Below are 14,635 nucleotides of genomic sequence, written 5' to 3' on the forward strand. Positions count from 1 at the left end.
ACACACCATGACAGGTTAAAAAATTGGTTGCAAACTTTTTGATATTCCTTTCATTGTTTTCTCGCCTTGTACCTGAGCAGGATTGTGACTTGCTTGTAACCAATAGAATGTGGCTGACGTGACACTGTGTGGCTTCTGAGGCTAGGTGAGAAAAGATATTCAGCTTCCACCTGTTCTTCCTAACACTGGTGCTGGAGCTCCAAGCAACCATGCAAGAAGTTCAACTTGCTGTAAAGGAGTCCAAGCCATATGAAGAGGCCATGTGTGGGCTTTGCAGCCAACAGCCCTCAGCTGCCCGCCATCTTGGATATCCAGTCCAGGTGAGCCTTAAGGTGACTGAGCTTTCATCCTACTGCAATTGCTTGGGAGACCTCAAGCAAGAACTGCTTGAACCCATCTCAAATTCCTGACCTACAAGTTTTTGAGAAAAAATGGAGTAACTGGGGCACTTTGTTATGTATGCAGTAGTAACCAGAACACAAGCTTAAAACAAAGAAACGAATTTAGCGGCATACTGTGAACTCTTCAGGTTCATTCCTTTTCCTTCTGCCTCGTTTTAATGGTTTCATAGCATTTTTACTGTATGTAAATAAGATGCTGTTTTTTAAAATCAATCCCCCAATGTTGAATATTAGTTTACCTTCTGGCTAAAGCTTTCAGCTACCTCTTTGGACATATCTATTATTTCTTAAGATAACTTAATAATATTCAAAATTAGAAGTGCCTATTCTTTTTAGTGCCTTTAACAAATACCTTCCAATTATCCTTTCCCAGTCTGCACACCTGCACGGACAAACACACACATATCCACACTCACAGGGAATAGAGGAGGGAGCATGGGTTTCAGAATCAGTGGTCTTGAGTTTCACCTCACAGTTCCACAACTTGCACCACCCTGAGCCAGCTGCTTAAACTTTCTGAGCCTCATTTTAACCATCCGTAGACTGGAGATAACAATACTTACCTCAAAGGAGTTTTTATGAAGATGAATTGAAATACAGCATTAAAGTGCCAAGCACAGACCGGCCATTTACAATGCTAACTGTCGTTCTTGCAGTGACCTCCCAAGAGTGAAGGAACCATCTCTAGATGTCTTTTTCCTACTCTTCCCCACCTACTGGGTGATTCTGCTTCCTTTCTGGTACTGAGTCTGGCTCCTGTCCTTTGAGGCCTTACACATAGCTAGTTGATCAGTCTTGCGAGTGCTACTTGCTTCTCCCAGTTGGTGGATGCGTTTTAAAAAGCGATTCTTGCAAGCAGAGGTATGTTGAAGACCAGTGAGTTGAGTCCCTGATGCTAGGATGCCTGGTACCTGATGCTCAGAGGGAGCGGATGTTCCCAGGGAGGAAGGCCGTCCTGTCATCACACCCTTCAAACCACATGCCTCAGGCAGTCCCAGTCGTGAGACGCCCCGTTCCTAGGCAGCCTGCGTGGGACAGCTGGCCTGCCTGCTAAATAAGAGAGAAGCGCGAAAACAAAAACATGCAGACCGTTCTTTCACATTAAGTTTGAATTACTTTGGGGACATACCACGTGAGCTCTGAAAAGTGTGTGAAAGGAAAAGTGGTCACAGATGTGGAGCAGGACCTGGGTGGCGGCTCTCTCCGTGTCTGGGGCCTGCTGGCTCCGGGTGGCCGAGAGGGGCCGCTGTTCACAAACGCTGCCTGGAGCCTCGCAGCTGGTGGGACGGTGGGCACGAGTGGCGTGAAGATCTTCCGAGCCGTTTCCATTTCTCTACCCATTTTTTTATTCTCTGTCAGTCCAGAAATCTGGATGAGTTGAGGACTAAAAAAGGAAAGCCTTTCTGCATCTTCAGCTTTATTGAAGCCTTTATATGGGAACCAGGCCTTGGTTTTGGAAAGATGTTTACTTTCCAAAAATTTAGGCAGTCTTACTGTAAATATGTGATTATGCAGCAACTGTAGAACCTTCTTCAGAGACAGGGGGTAGGCAAGATGTTCTTTTTAAAAAAATAATGTAAAAAATGAAAAAATAAATTGTTTTCATTTTGGGTATTTCCTTTTAATCATTGTCTACATACCCATGTAGTAAGGCACATGTTTCCTCATAACGTACTCGGGCAAAAATATATAGCTTTTTGATTATTTAAGACCAATTTGATCTTCCTCGTAAATCCTCATTTATGCCTTGGGAGCAGGAAAAAAATGTTAAAAACTAGATTTTTGCTAACTGGTATATTTAGTCTGTGGTAAACAGTCTTTAAACGGTCTTTACAGATGTTCACATGTTTTAGATAAAACAGGCTCCACTCAGGTCTGCCCCTACCCTCGTCTCAGAAGATCTCGGTGTGTGAGGATGAGGTGGAAGGGGACAGAGATCCCTGTAGCTTTAGCGCTTCCCTTGGGATCTTTATTTGTCCTTGTTGTAAAATTGTTGGAAAGGTGGCCACCGAGGGATAGATCTCAAAGTGAGTGTTGGCCGGCAGCTGAGGTGGAGGCCCATTGCTGGTACAGCCTTCAGTCTGTGTGGGCGAGGCTGGAGGTCCCCCCAGGAACTTGGAGTCCCTCACCTTGACTCTCATGGCACTGCAGGTTCCTTGAGTCTGTGCCACATGCTACCTCTGGCCCCTGGACTCGTCCTTCCATTTTATTTCTCACCCTGGTGGGCCCCGGGCTGGTTCTCGGCTGCTAACATCTGTGTCTTCTCTAGGGGCATGTAAGAATTTCTGGGTCCTATCCAAGCCACATAGACTCCAGGGTGACCCAGGAAAGCCTTCCTTTCACTACCAACACCATACTCCAGAGTTCATATGATGTGGCAGCTTCTGGTTTGGTGTGGGCCAACCTCCGCCCAGAGTCCAAATATGAGGTGGGGCCAAAACCCTCCTCCCTTCAGAAATAAGATCTCCATAGTATGGGGGAGCGGAGTCCATTGATCTCCGACCTCCTCTCCACCCATGATGAACATCACCCAGATCTTATTCACGAGGCCTCTGACTCAAGGCCTGAATCTTACCTGCAACTATGTCTGAAACCTATAGGGGAATCCTTCCTTACCTCTTCTTAGCTTCTGGTGGTTTGCTGGCAATCTTTGGCATTCCTTGGCTTATAGACTTCATTCATATCCTTGATCTTCATGTGGCATTCTCCCTCTGTCTCTTCATATAGTCTTCTCTCTGTGCATATCTGTGTCTGAGACCGAATTTCCCCCTGTTAAAAAAGAAGGAGTCATATTGGATTACGGCCCATCCTAAAGGCTTCATCTTAACCCGACTACATCAGCACAGACCCTATTTCTAAATAAAGCTATATTCTGAGGTACTAGGGGTTAGAACTTTAACATATCTTTTTTGGGGGGGGATACAGTTCAATACACAACAAACATTTAGGTTGTTTCCAGGTTTTTGTTATTGGTGGCGGTGGTGGTGATACTGTGACAGATAAAGCTGCGATACGCATCATCAAGTACATGAAATTTTGATTCTATTGAAAGAGAAGACTAAAATTTAAAAGCAGTAAGGAGGGATTAGAAATAAAAAATTTTAAATTATTGATTTCTGTTTTTCATTATTCACAAGTCTTTAATTGATAGTATAAAGAGAAGTAGAATAGAGATAGTTCAGAGCTTGGAGTCAGTTCATTCATAATATCATTCAGAGCTTGGAATCAGTTCATTCATAAATAATAGGCCCAGAATGAGATGGATATTGTCCAATAGTTAATAAGGCATCATGGGAAAAATAAAATCTTAAGAACTGTAAGTTTTAACTAAGCATTAATCCTGTTTTAAAAGAGTTGTTTTGAGAATCATTTTGCCTTGCCATGTGCAATAAAGTTTTTCCAGATATTTTTCCATAGAAAATAATTGGTAGTCATGTTTTCAACATGTATTAAAGTTGTAACACTGCCTCCGGCTTCCAAAAGGAAGAAACTTCTGTTTTGGAAAGATTTTTCTGAAGAAATAAGATCTCTATAACATAGAGGGAGTCCCTTGATCCTCAACCACATCCCTACCCTTGACAAACTCAGCCAGATCTCGTGTACTAGGCCTCTGACTCAAGGCCTGAGTCTTACCTGCATGTGTGTTTCTGTCTTGGGACTCCTGATTGGATCCCACCTATTTGGTTGTCCTTCTCTTGGTTTAGTTTCACCAATAGCTAGAAATCAGGTAGACTCTTCCACGCAGGAAGGCCTGAGATTTCTTGGCAAAGCTCGGGCCTAAAGTTCTCCAATATAGACCAGCTTTTTCAACTCTGAGTCTTCAAGATCTGTACTACAACACCACCAGATTTCCATTGGTAAATGCTTCCTCTTTTCTAGTAGTTTTGGTACCATGATTAGTGGGAAGGATCAAAAAGGAGGGAATTAACATCACCGTGCTTTTCTTGGGTGCCAGGCAATGAGTCATGGTATTCACAGACTCTTATTTAATACTTAACCTTGGATTCAGGCACTGTCATTCCCATTTACAATTGAGGAAATGGGGGTCAGTGAAATTAAAAATGTAGTGAGTGGCAAGTGAGTGACAGAACCTGAATTTAAACCTGACTCTGGCAGGTGCTCCATTTTATGTGCTCTTTCTATCTCCCCACAATTCCTGCCAGGAAAGGAGTTTGGACTTCTCACAAATGAACCCTCCTAAAGCAAGCCTGGGCATATGTGCAAATGGGTTTGGGCTAAGGAATCATTAGGCAAATCAAGGTAGGTCTAGAGAAGTGGGATCTCAGCTGGAACGATTTTGGCCCCCAGGGGGCATTTGGCAAAGTCTGGAGATATTTTTGGTTGTCACAACTGGGGAGGTGGGGGCTATTGGCATCAAGTGGGAAGAGGCCAGATGTGCTGATAATTATCCTACAAGGCACACACGTTGATACTATGAAGAGAAGTAGAGCTTGGAATCAGTTCCTACATAAATAATAGGCTCAGATGAGAGTAATATTGCCCAATAGATGACAAGACACAACAAAGCCCTTACAATGAAGAATTATCTGGTTTGAAATATTCATAGTGCTGAGGGTGGGAAATCTGTTCTAGACGACTGGCTTCTCATCCTGGCTTTTCCAAAGGGTTGTGAACTTGGGCGTATCACTTTGCTTCTCTCTGCCTCAATGTTTGTTTGTTTCTTTCTTTCTTTCTAAGATTTATTTACTTATTATTTGAGAGAGAAAGGAAGAGAAGGAGAGAGAGAGGGCGAGCAGAGGGAGGGGCAGAGGGAGAGAAGCTCTAGCAGACTCCCTGCTGAGTTAGGAGCCAAATGCAGGGCTCCATGTGGGGCTCCACTCGGGGCTCGATCTCACAACCCTGAGATCGTGACCCTGAGATCATGACCTGAGTGAAAACCAAGAGTCGGTCACTTAACTGACTGAGCCACCCTGGTGCCCCACTGCCTCAGTGTTTTCAACTGTGAAGTTGGTTGGCAGAGCTGCATGAACTATGTGATTCTAAGGTTCATCAAAGAAGGTAAATAAAAATGTCCATGTCTGAAAAAAACAAAAATGGCAGATTCTGTTCTTCATGAAATCTGGGCAAGGATTAAGGCATATGAGAATTGTAGTTAAAAGGCTCTATTTACATTGAAATGAACTAGTAGGAAATTACTACCTGTTTTTTACCCCAATTGTTACTGGGTTAGCTGTTCTCTCTTCCCAGATAGCTGCTTCAATTCACCCAGCTATCACTGGCCTGCTAGCAGGGACCTGCCTCTCCACATGGATATTACTATTTTCGGAGAATAATTTCTGTCTATCATTTGACATTAGTTTTCAGTTGTATCATTTGAAAGATCTTGAATCTTCTCTTAGAGAGTAAAAGGATTTTTATTTTTAAAAATGAGTTGAATTTCAATAAAAGGTTGACTATTACAGTAAGTTCTTTCAAATATGCAATGCAAAGTTGGCTGAGAAGGGTTTCGAAAGAGCGTCAGAAGACAGAACTGCTGAGTTTTTGTGCATAGACAAAAAAATCCCAAATCAGCTTAGAGTTGTGCTAGCCTAACAACAGTGTTGAGAACAGTATATATCATGTGGGTTATGGCCAGCTTTTTAAAAAAATTTCCAATAATATACTATATATTATTTCCATAATAGCACATGGAACTTAGTGGCTGGAATATTAATTCTAACTAAAAAACATATCTAGTTTCGTTTGCTTATAATGGAAGATAGATGATTCTTTTCTAAATACACTAAATAGGAAATACTAGGTAATGTTTTCCCATGTCCCAGTAATAAGATATATAATAGGGTTTGGTAAAAAGAAAATTTGCTTTTGGTATGACCTCAACTAGCCAAACTAAATCACATAGCTGCCAGTCAACACAGAAATCAGTTTATAAGGGGAAAAAAAAACACTTCCAACAATCATGGCCTTCGGTTTTTCTTCTTTTCCTTTTTTTTTTTTTTTTTAATTTGTTTTTTCTTAAGAACCGAAAGTACAGAGCACAGGTTTACCAGCAGGCTTGGTATTGGCAATATATTGACATAACACCCTGAAGTGTTTAATTGCCAAAGTTCTTTTTTAGATGTCATTATTTAATGTCATTTTGTTTTATTTATTATTTTATGTTATTTAATCATTATTTAATGGCTTTTGCTAAGGTAGTGTTCTAAATGTTTATCTTGAACTAACAGATGTCTATACCAGGAGAAACAAGGCTGTGGTAGGTTTCCTTGTTATTAATCTAAAGAAGGCCCAAGAAGAAAGGCCCAGTGAGACTATTTATTATTAGTAATCAAATGTTTTATGTACTGTGAGGTAAAAGAAAAATGACTAATCTGGTATCTAACAAGTATATTTGCTTTGCGGTCAGAGACAACTAGGTTCAAATCCTCACTTTCTCCACCAGTGCTGGTACGTGAGTCTGGACAAGCTCCTTAAGCCTATTTATTTATGTATTTATTTATTTATTTTTAAGTTAATTTATTTTTTAAAGATTTTACTTATTTGAGAGGGAGAGAGAGCGAGCAAGTGCAAGAATCAAGGGAGAGGCAGAGAAAGGGAGAGGAACAGTAGACTCTCCACTGAGCGCAGAGCCTGACACGGGGCTCGATCTCATGACCCTGAGGTCATGACCTGAGCCAACGTCAGACATTTAACCAGCTGAGCCACCCAGGCACCTCTTTATTTATTTATTTTTAGCCTCAGTTTTCTTTTTCTTTTCTTTTTTTTTTTAAAAGATTTTATTTATTTATTTGACAGAGATAGAGACAGCCAACGAGAGAGGGAACACAAACAGGGGGAGTGGGAGCGGAAGAAGCAGGCTCATAGAGGAGAAGCCTGATGTGGGGCTCGATCCCATAATGCCGGGATCACGCCCTGAGCCGAAGGCAGACGCTTAACGACTGCACCCCCCATTTAGCCTCAGTTTTCTTATCTGCAAAATAGGGATATTATCCTCCTTATCAAATTTTAAAAAACATGATTTAAATAATTAACAGAATATATAAACTGCCTAATTTAAAACAGATGTTTAATAAATATCAGTGTCTGAGGCACCTGGGTGGCTCAGTTGGTTAAGCATCTGCCTTTGGCTCAGGTCATCATCCCAGGGTCCTGGGATCGAGCCCCATGTTGGGCACCCTGCTCAGCAGGAGACTGCTTCTCCCTCTCCCTCTGCCACTGCTTGTGTGCTCTCTCTTGCTCTCTCGCTCACTCTCTCTCCCAAATAAATAAATAAAATATTAGATAAATAAATAAATAAATAAATAAATAAATAAATATCAGTGTCCTTTGCACATTCATACTCGCTCATAGTCCGTCCTATCCTCCTCCACCATTTACCCTACAGTGGGAAAGATAAGGCTGATGCCGAGTGCCATGCAGGGGAATGTGATTGGTGTCATGTGTACCCAGTATTCCGGAAAGGGAGAGGTTGTTCCAGCCTAGTGAACTAAGGAGAAAAATAGTCTTTGTGGTGACTAATTTTTTTTTTTTAAAGATTTTATTTATTTATTCAACAGAGATAGAGACAGCCAGTGAGAGAGGGAACACAAGCAGGGGAGTGGGAGAGGAAGAAGCAGGCTCGTAGCGGAGGAGCCTGATGTGGGGCTCGATCCCATAACGCCGGGATCACGCCCTGAGCCAAAGGCAGATGCTTAACCGCTGTGCCACCCAGGCGCCCCCGTGGTGACTAATTTTAAACATCCCTCCACCCTCTCTTGATGTGGCACCTCTACCCCCTCCCAGTTAAGGATTATGTGTGTGTCCCCAGGGTCTCCACACATAAGTCTGACACAGCCTTTTTCACCCTCCATGGTGTGTGTCTGTGTGTGTGTGTGTGTCTGTGTGTGTGTGCGCGTGCCCTTCCCTCACCCCTTCCTGTATCCTTGGGCCTGCCTGCTTGGAGCAAGCAGAAAAGGAATGTTCCTGGAATGAATGAATGAATGAATGAATGAGCATTTGAGCTGTACTGAGGAGAACTGCATTTCTGGAAATACCTAATGAGGAAGCGTGCATTCCAGGGTGGGGGACACCTGTACCGGCTTTCTCTTCCCCATGGAAGGTGTATTTTTAGTAAAATTGTGTTTGTCATTCTTTGTGATTTACTCTAGGCAAATGGTTAAGTGATCGTTGTAATGACTGATCATTTTTCTTTGAGCTCAGGCCCATGAGGTGAAGCAGGTCAGAATATATTTCACGAAGATTCTACCAGAATCTTCCCTATGGTGTAGGAGGCCTGAGCAGAATCCCACTCTGCCCTTTTTTCTACAGATCTGGGACCTGAGGCTGGCAGAGGATACCTTCTGCACATCCCAGCGAGGCCACAGTGCTGGTCAGGATGGTCAGAAATGGGATCCAGCCCTTCCAGTTCAGCTTAGACAAAACCAACGTCACCCTTTGCTTTGTATGTGTCATTGTTCTGACTATGTTTGTTTACGGCTGATGGACTAACTGGTCAGAATAGCTCACTAAAGACCTCTCAGCCACCAGCTGGGCCACGGCTACTATAAAAAAATCACACCAACTTTGTCATTGACTCAGCCATTTTCTTCAGATACAAGGTCATAGCATTTATGTGTTCGTAACTTTGCAGGAACAAAGAGTTGAGCAATCCAGCTGTTACAAGGATAAACTGGTTTACCCTGAAGCTAATGAGGCTTAAGGTTCTAGGCTTCTCATTTGCATAGATCCTGGATGAGGCAGGGCCCCTGGAGGGGCGAGCAATGTGTTCCTAAGATCATATGTTTTTGTAACATTTCCAAAAGTTCGATATTTTTGTATTATTTTTCTTGAAAAAGATCTCCACACACCACTTCCTCCAGACTGTATAAGCTTCAGGTCCCAGAAAACCTAGATCTGCTCCTGATTATGAATAGCTATTTTTTCAAATTCTGATTGCTTAAAAAAAAAAGAACATGTAAAAATACTCCTTGTGTCAGAAATGGCTAATTTCCCCGTGGTTTCCACTTCCCCTCCCCACCTTCAGTAATGTTTCCCTCTAAGTTTTAGGTGGGCACTTGTCCCCTCAGTTAGAAAGTACATTTCCCATCTTCCCTTGTAGTAGGTATGGCCATGTGACTAAATCTGGGCCAATAGGAAGTAAGCCAAAGTGAGAAGGTACAGATTCTGGGTCTTAAAACCTAAGCTGCTTGCCCCAAACTTCCCTCTTTCTCACTTGCTGGCAATGGTGATTACCAGAAGGTGCATGTAAGGGGTAATAGCACCACCCTGACTTTCCTGGTCTGCTCATTCCGCACTCCTGAGTCTGAGAGAAATTAAGCCACATAACTTTTGAGTCTCTTAATTATGGCAGTTTAGTCTATACTGTAATTCATTCATTTCCCTGTCTTCTCTGTTAAAGAAACTAAAATATAAACCCAGCTCAGCAAGGATTTGTCTCAGTAATTACTCCTGATCCTGTGAACTAAAACCGAGTCTGACTAATAGGCAAAGTTCTAGAAATAACCTTACCAATAGATTCGCTCAAGTTCTATTGGCCTAATATGGTAAAGAGCACTGGACAGGCAGTGAGGAGATGAGAATTCTACCATTTATAGGTTTACAGGTATAGGGCAGAAACTCTTTGTGGGCCTCGGCTTCCTTGCCTGTGTCTTGTGCAGAATTATGATTTCATCAGGGTCTTGGGAAGGTCAAGTAAGTCCATGTGTAGGATATCACTTTAGTTTTATATTTATTATTTTACTTTATTTATATCTGTCTTAGTCCCGAAATGATCTGACAAATTTGATAATAATACAAACCTACGAGGTGTGTGTGTGTGTGTGTGTGTGTGTGTGTGTGTGTGTGAGGATTAGAGATAATCTATGCAAAGTGCTTAGCACCAACCTAGCACGTTGTTAGCACACTGTAAGTGGTCATTTACCGTCAGAAAGTTAGTAAGTGTTCAGTGAATGATATCTTTTGACAATTAAGAAAAATGTACCATTAATAATATGTATGCCAAGTGCTTTGAAACTGTAAAACTCTGCACAGACATCCGGTGTTATTGTTGTTGTTAAGTCTATTTTGAAAAAAATACACGCACTCACCATTGGCAGATATCATACAACCAAAGTCACTTAGGAGGTATTTACAACAGACAAGTCTAGAGTGCAGTCAGCATCAGGAAGGGGGCTGCTCAGCGCGTGGCGCCCCAGCCACCTGTCTGTGCGTTCCTCCGAGGCTCCGGACCGCGCCTGATTGGCGCAGGGGAGACAGGCTAGATCCAGCTGGGCCATTCACAGTCCCTATCCTGAGAGACTGAAGGGCGGTGCAGCCCAGCCATGGGAACCCTGCAGGCCTGGCCTGAGACCCACCGTTCAGCTCTCCCTCGATCTAAGTTGTCCTAGTATCCTTCCCACCACCTGTTTCTTGACTTCAATTAGCCAGAGCCTGGTTCTTTGCCTTGCATCCAAAGAACGTGGATGGACACCTACAGGAAAGCAGTGTTTGCTTTTCTCACATGCTTTTGTTACATGTTTCCGAGATTTGTATGAAGAACAAAAAGTGTAAGGGTTTACTAATAAGGTTGAACAAAACTAGGGAGATAATATAAAACAGAACACTTTTGGAGATTTTATTCAGCTGCCTTCAAATTACTGACTTGGCAGGTACAAACTGAAGAAAAATATTAAAGCCAGTTAGAAACGTTTTTCTTATCAAATTATAAAACTATCTGGAACTAAATAAAACCACACTAAGGCTAAATTAATTCATTTTGGGTAAAGAAGATACACAAAGAAATGATTAAATATACCATGTTTCATAGGATCTTTAATTAAGACCACAATGCAGGGGAAGCTTGACCCAAGTGTAGCGATGTAGGAGCCCCCAGAACCTCCCTCTGACACTCTTCTGAGAGACAGGGGTTTGGAGAGCTGCAGGCTTGTTTTATCCTCCAAGGGGTGCTTTATTGCTAATGTACCAAATGTGCTAATTATAAGGCAGTTTTCTCTTTAAGGCGGTCCCCAAGCGCTAGCTCCTGAGAATCGTCTGTCTATGCTGCTTGTAAAACTGCCATCGAGTGAGTTTGGGAACATAAACAATTACATACATAATATATGTGGGAATAGGCTATTGTAAACATAGAAATTATATTTACCTTCAATAGAATAAAATGGAACATGTCCTTTGTCCAGGTCATGCTTTAGTCCAGTTGCCTTCCTTTTATAGGGATTTTTTCCCCCCAAAGAAACCCCTCCCGACCATCATAAAAACCTCATTGATCCTTTCTTTGGAGACATTCATAACCAGATCTTTGATGAAATGCCCCATAATGGCTCTAAATGAGGTGTATTGAACTGGTTTGTCAATTCTTTGCAGGAACAGTGGCAGTGTCAATATTTAAACGTGAGGTAAACAGTTCTTATGAAAAGTATTATAGAAACACTGTAGTCCTGGCCCTTTAAAGCCACAGTTTTATATTTTAGATCCTTTAAATAGAGTTTGAAAAATCTCAACACTCCATGAAGTAATAGAACTAACAATACCATCCAATTTTAAGCCTAGCCAACAAGGTTTGGCTCTCTGGGAAGGGTTCTGCTGGATGCTTCATTTCACTCGTCCACTTTTCACAGCTCCTCAGACACTAGTCATTCATTCATTCATTAGTTCACTCATCCAACTACTGGTTATTAAATGCCTCTGCGAGCATATATGGAAACATACACAGACAGCTTTACTTCCTACCACAATGCAAACGTGCAAGTGGGTTTTGAAGGCTCACAGCAGGTATCTACTAGAACTGTTTCGGGCGCCTGGATGGCTCAGTCGGCTGAGCAGCTGACTCTTGGTTTTGGCTCAGGTGGTGATCTCAGGGTTAGAGATCGAGGTGTGCGTAGGGCTCTGCGCACAGCACAGGGTCTGCTTAGGATTTCCTCTCCTTCTGCGCACCCCCTACAACGCGTTCTCTCTCTCATAAATAAATAAATGAGTCTTTAAAAAAAAAGAGGACTGTTTCTACTGGATCACTTGGGCTCATTCGTAGGGTGAGCTCTGAACTCTCCTCCTTGGGAAGAAAAGTCTCACCAGAAAGAATATAAGACGGCATCTCTTAGGTTTAAACTTAGCTTCAAATATGTCTTTGTTTCCAAAGGGTGCATCTCCTAGGGCACCGCCCGTGGCTATTTATGACACTCACTGGCCTCTCCCCGCATTGCTGGGAACGGTCTTTAACCCTTGCTAAATAAAGAAATCCCTGCTGCTGCTTACCCTGGAGAACATGACAAACACGGCTTCATGAGAAACGGCTCCAGTGAGAACGGATCTGGGCAGCAGCAGCCCTTCATGGTCTTAGTTTGGGCTCACATTTGAAACCCAGTTGCATTTTCTCTGGGCCAAGCGGTGTAATGCTTTGTCACGGTGTCTTTCATGTCTCATTTCTACCTGCCCTCTGGGGCCTCCCTGAGTGACTTTCATGCTTGCAAATCCCAGGGCTTATTTTTTTCAAGTCAGGACATCCCGAACATATCCTCTAAATTTGGTAAAAAAAAAAAAAAAAAAAAAAAAAAAAAATCTGTCTAGCTGTTTTGGTATGATGTGCTGACAGCAGAAAGATAGAAACTTAACTTTAGATTTATGGAACAAAGATGAGGCATGGTAGTGTGCTACAGAGAATTCTTGCAGGTTCAAAATGAGTTCAAGTGTGTGGCAACAAGGCTCTTTCCCTTTTGATGTACATGCAGGAATTTAGATGCCATGAATTTCATAACATCAACTTGGTTTCAAGTGCCTAGTTCAGTGACCCTCCCCCACGCCCCACCATATGGGATCCGAGGGGCCGTGAATACCCAGTCATTTTGTCTTCTCCTTGTCTGTCCCCACTGTTCACATGAAAGCTACTTTCTGCAAGAGGGGCATCCCGCCCTGAGGAGAAAAATGGTATCTCTAGCCAACTTTGGCTTTTTTCACACACTTTCCCAAAACTCTGAGGGACTAGTTCTAAGGGACTAAAGGTAACTTTTTTTTTTTAAGGTCAGGATTTAAAGGAAAAGTTGCTTTCCCAGCTATCTAACAGGAGCATTTCTTGAGATTTAAAGTTGTGATTACATATGAAAAAGTCTGACCCTACTATGAATTATTAATTAATATTGATGTCTCATCAATCTGGGCAGTGCATTTATAGTTAGATATAAGTTAGAGAAAGTCAGGCAGCCTAATTGGCCCTCTGGAGGAGAGGATACCAAGACAATGCTAGCAGAAGGCCGTTCTCCACTAGGTATGGGGAGTGTATTTACCCTCCAGACAGGGTTCATTCCGGGGAGGCTCTGGACAGCGTCTGGGTGCCGTGCCAGTTTTCAGGAATTGCAGAACAGAGGAGACCTGCTTACATATTGCTGAGTTACTAACCGCCTCTGGCACAGTGGTGTGCAACAATAGCCATGAATTCGCCCTGGATTTCGTAATTGGTGCTGGGTTCTTCTGGATGGTTCTCTTGCGTGTCTTACCTAAGATCACCTCTGTGGCTGCCATGGGTTGGTGGGAGGCTGGCTGGTTGGGGATGGTCTTATTCATTGGGTGGCTTGACGTTTGGGCTTCTCTCCACTGGATCTCTCGTCCTCAAGGAGGCTGTTCTGGGCTTTCTTATGTGGTGACAGTGGTTTTTCAAGCGGGTAAAAATGAAAGCTGTAGAATTTCTTGAGCCCTGAGCTTGGAAGTCTCGCTATGTCACTTCAGCCACATTCTGTTGGTCAAAGGGAATCACAAGGCTGGTCCTGATAAGAGGGGTCCAGATAAAAGGGGTCAGGGTCGTAGGCTTGGGCTTCTTCCAGTTTGGACTATCGGGACTCCTGCTTCATGTACAGTGAGGACTCACTTCTGGAAAGGATTTGTATGGTGAGCCCAGCTCACAGTCTCTCTATCTCAGACCCACCCTTGAAAATGAACGTCTACACTTCTACTGGAGTGATTTTTAGAAGATTCAAATCTGACTGTATCACTCTCAGACTTACATTTTAGTGGGTTCCCTCTGCATGGAGGATAAAACACTCATTCTTTAGCATGGCCCATCTGGCCTTGCCTTCCTTTCTAGAGGCATCTCTCATGGTCTCTCCACAAAGAAGCTTCATTCCCTGCAGTTTCCAGTTCCCTCGAGTGCTTTCATGCTTCAGTGAGTTCCTGACGCTTACCTAGAACCATCCCCTCCTTTTCCTACTCTCGGTCCCCTGGGTTTGCTGAGAGTCACATGCCTTACAGAGCTTTCTTTGTGGGCAGCCTCAGCTAGCTTAGTTGCCCCTCTC

General features: G+C 42.9%; 1 protein-coding gene across 1 annotated transcript in view; it reads left to right on the top strand.

Annotated features, from left to right (window-relative positions):
• Positions 1-209: 209 nt before the first annotated feature.
• LOC123798073 (uncharacterized) overlaps positions 210-14,635 on the top strand; it is an 80,730-nt gene continuing 66,304 nt past the window's right edge. Inside the window, exon 1 of the mRNA XM_087866420.1 lies at positions 210-320. Within this exon, the coding sequence (XP_087722546.1) occupies positions 210-320 (111 nt within the window). The remainder of the gene's footprint in view (positions 321-14,635) is intronic.

Source organism: Ursus americanus, chromosome 1 (genome assembly GCF_024610735.1).
Source record: "Ursus americanus isolate L20-20 chromosome 1, mUrsAme1.1.p, whole genome shotgun sequence".
NCBI classification, from domain to species: domain Eukaryota; kingdom Metazoa; phylum Chordata; class Mammalia; order Carnivora; family Ursidae; genus Ursus; species Ursus americanus.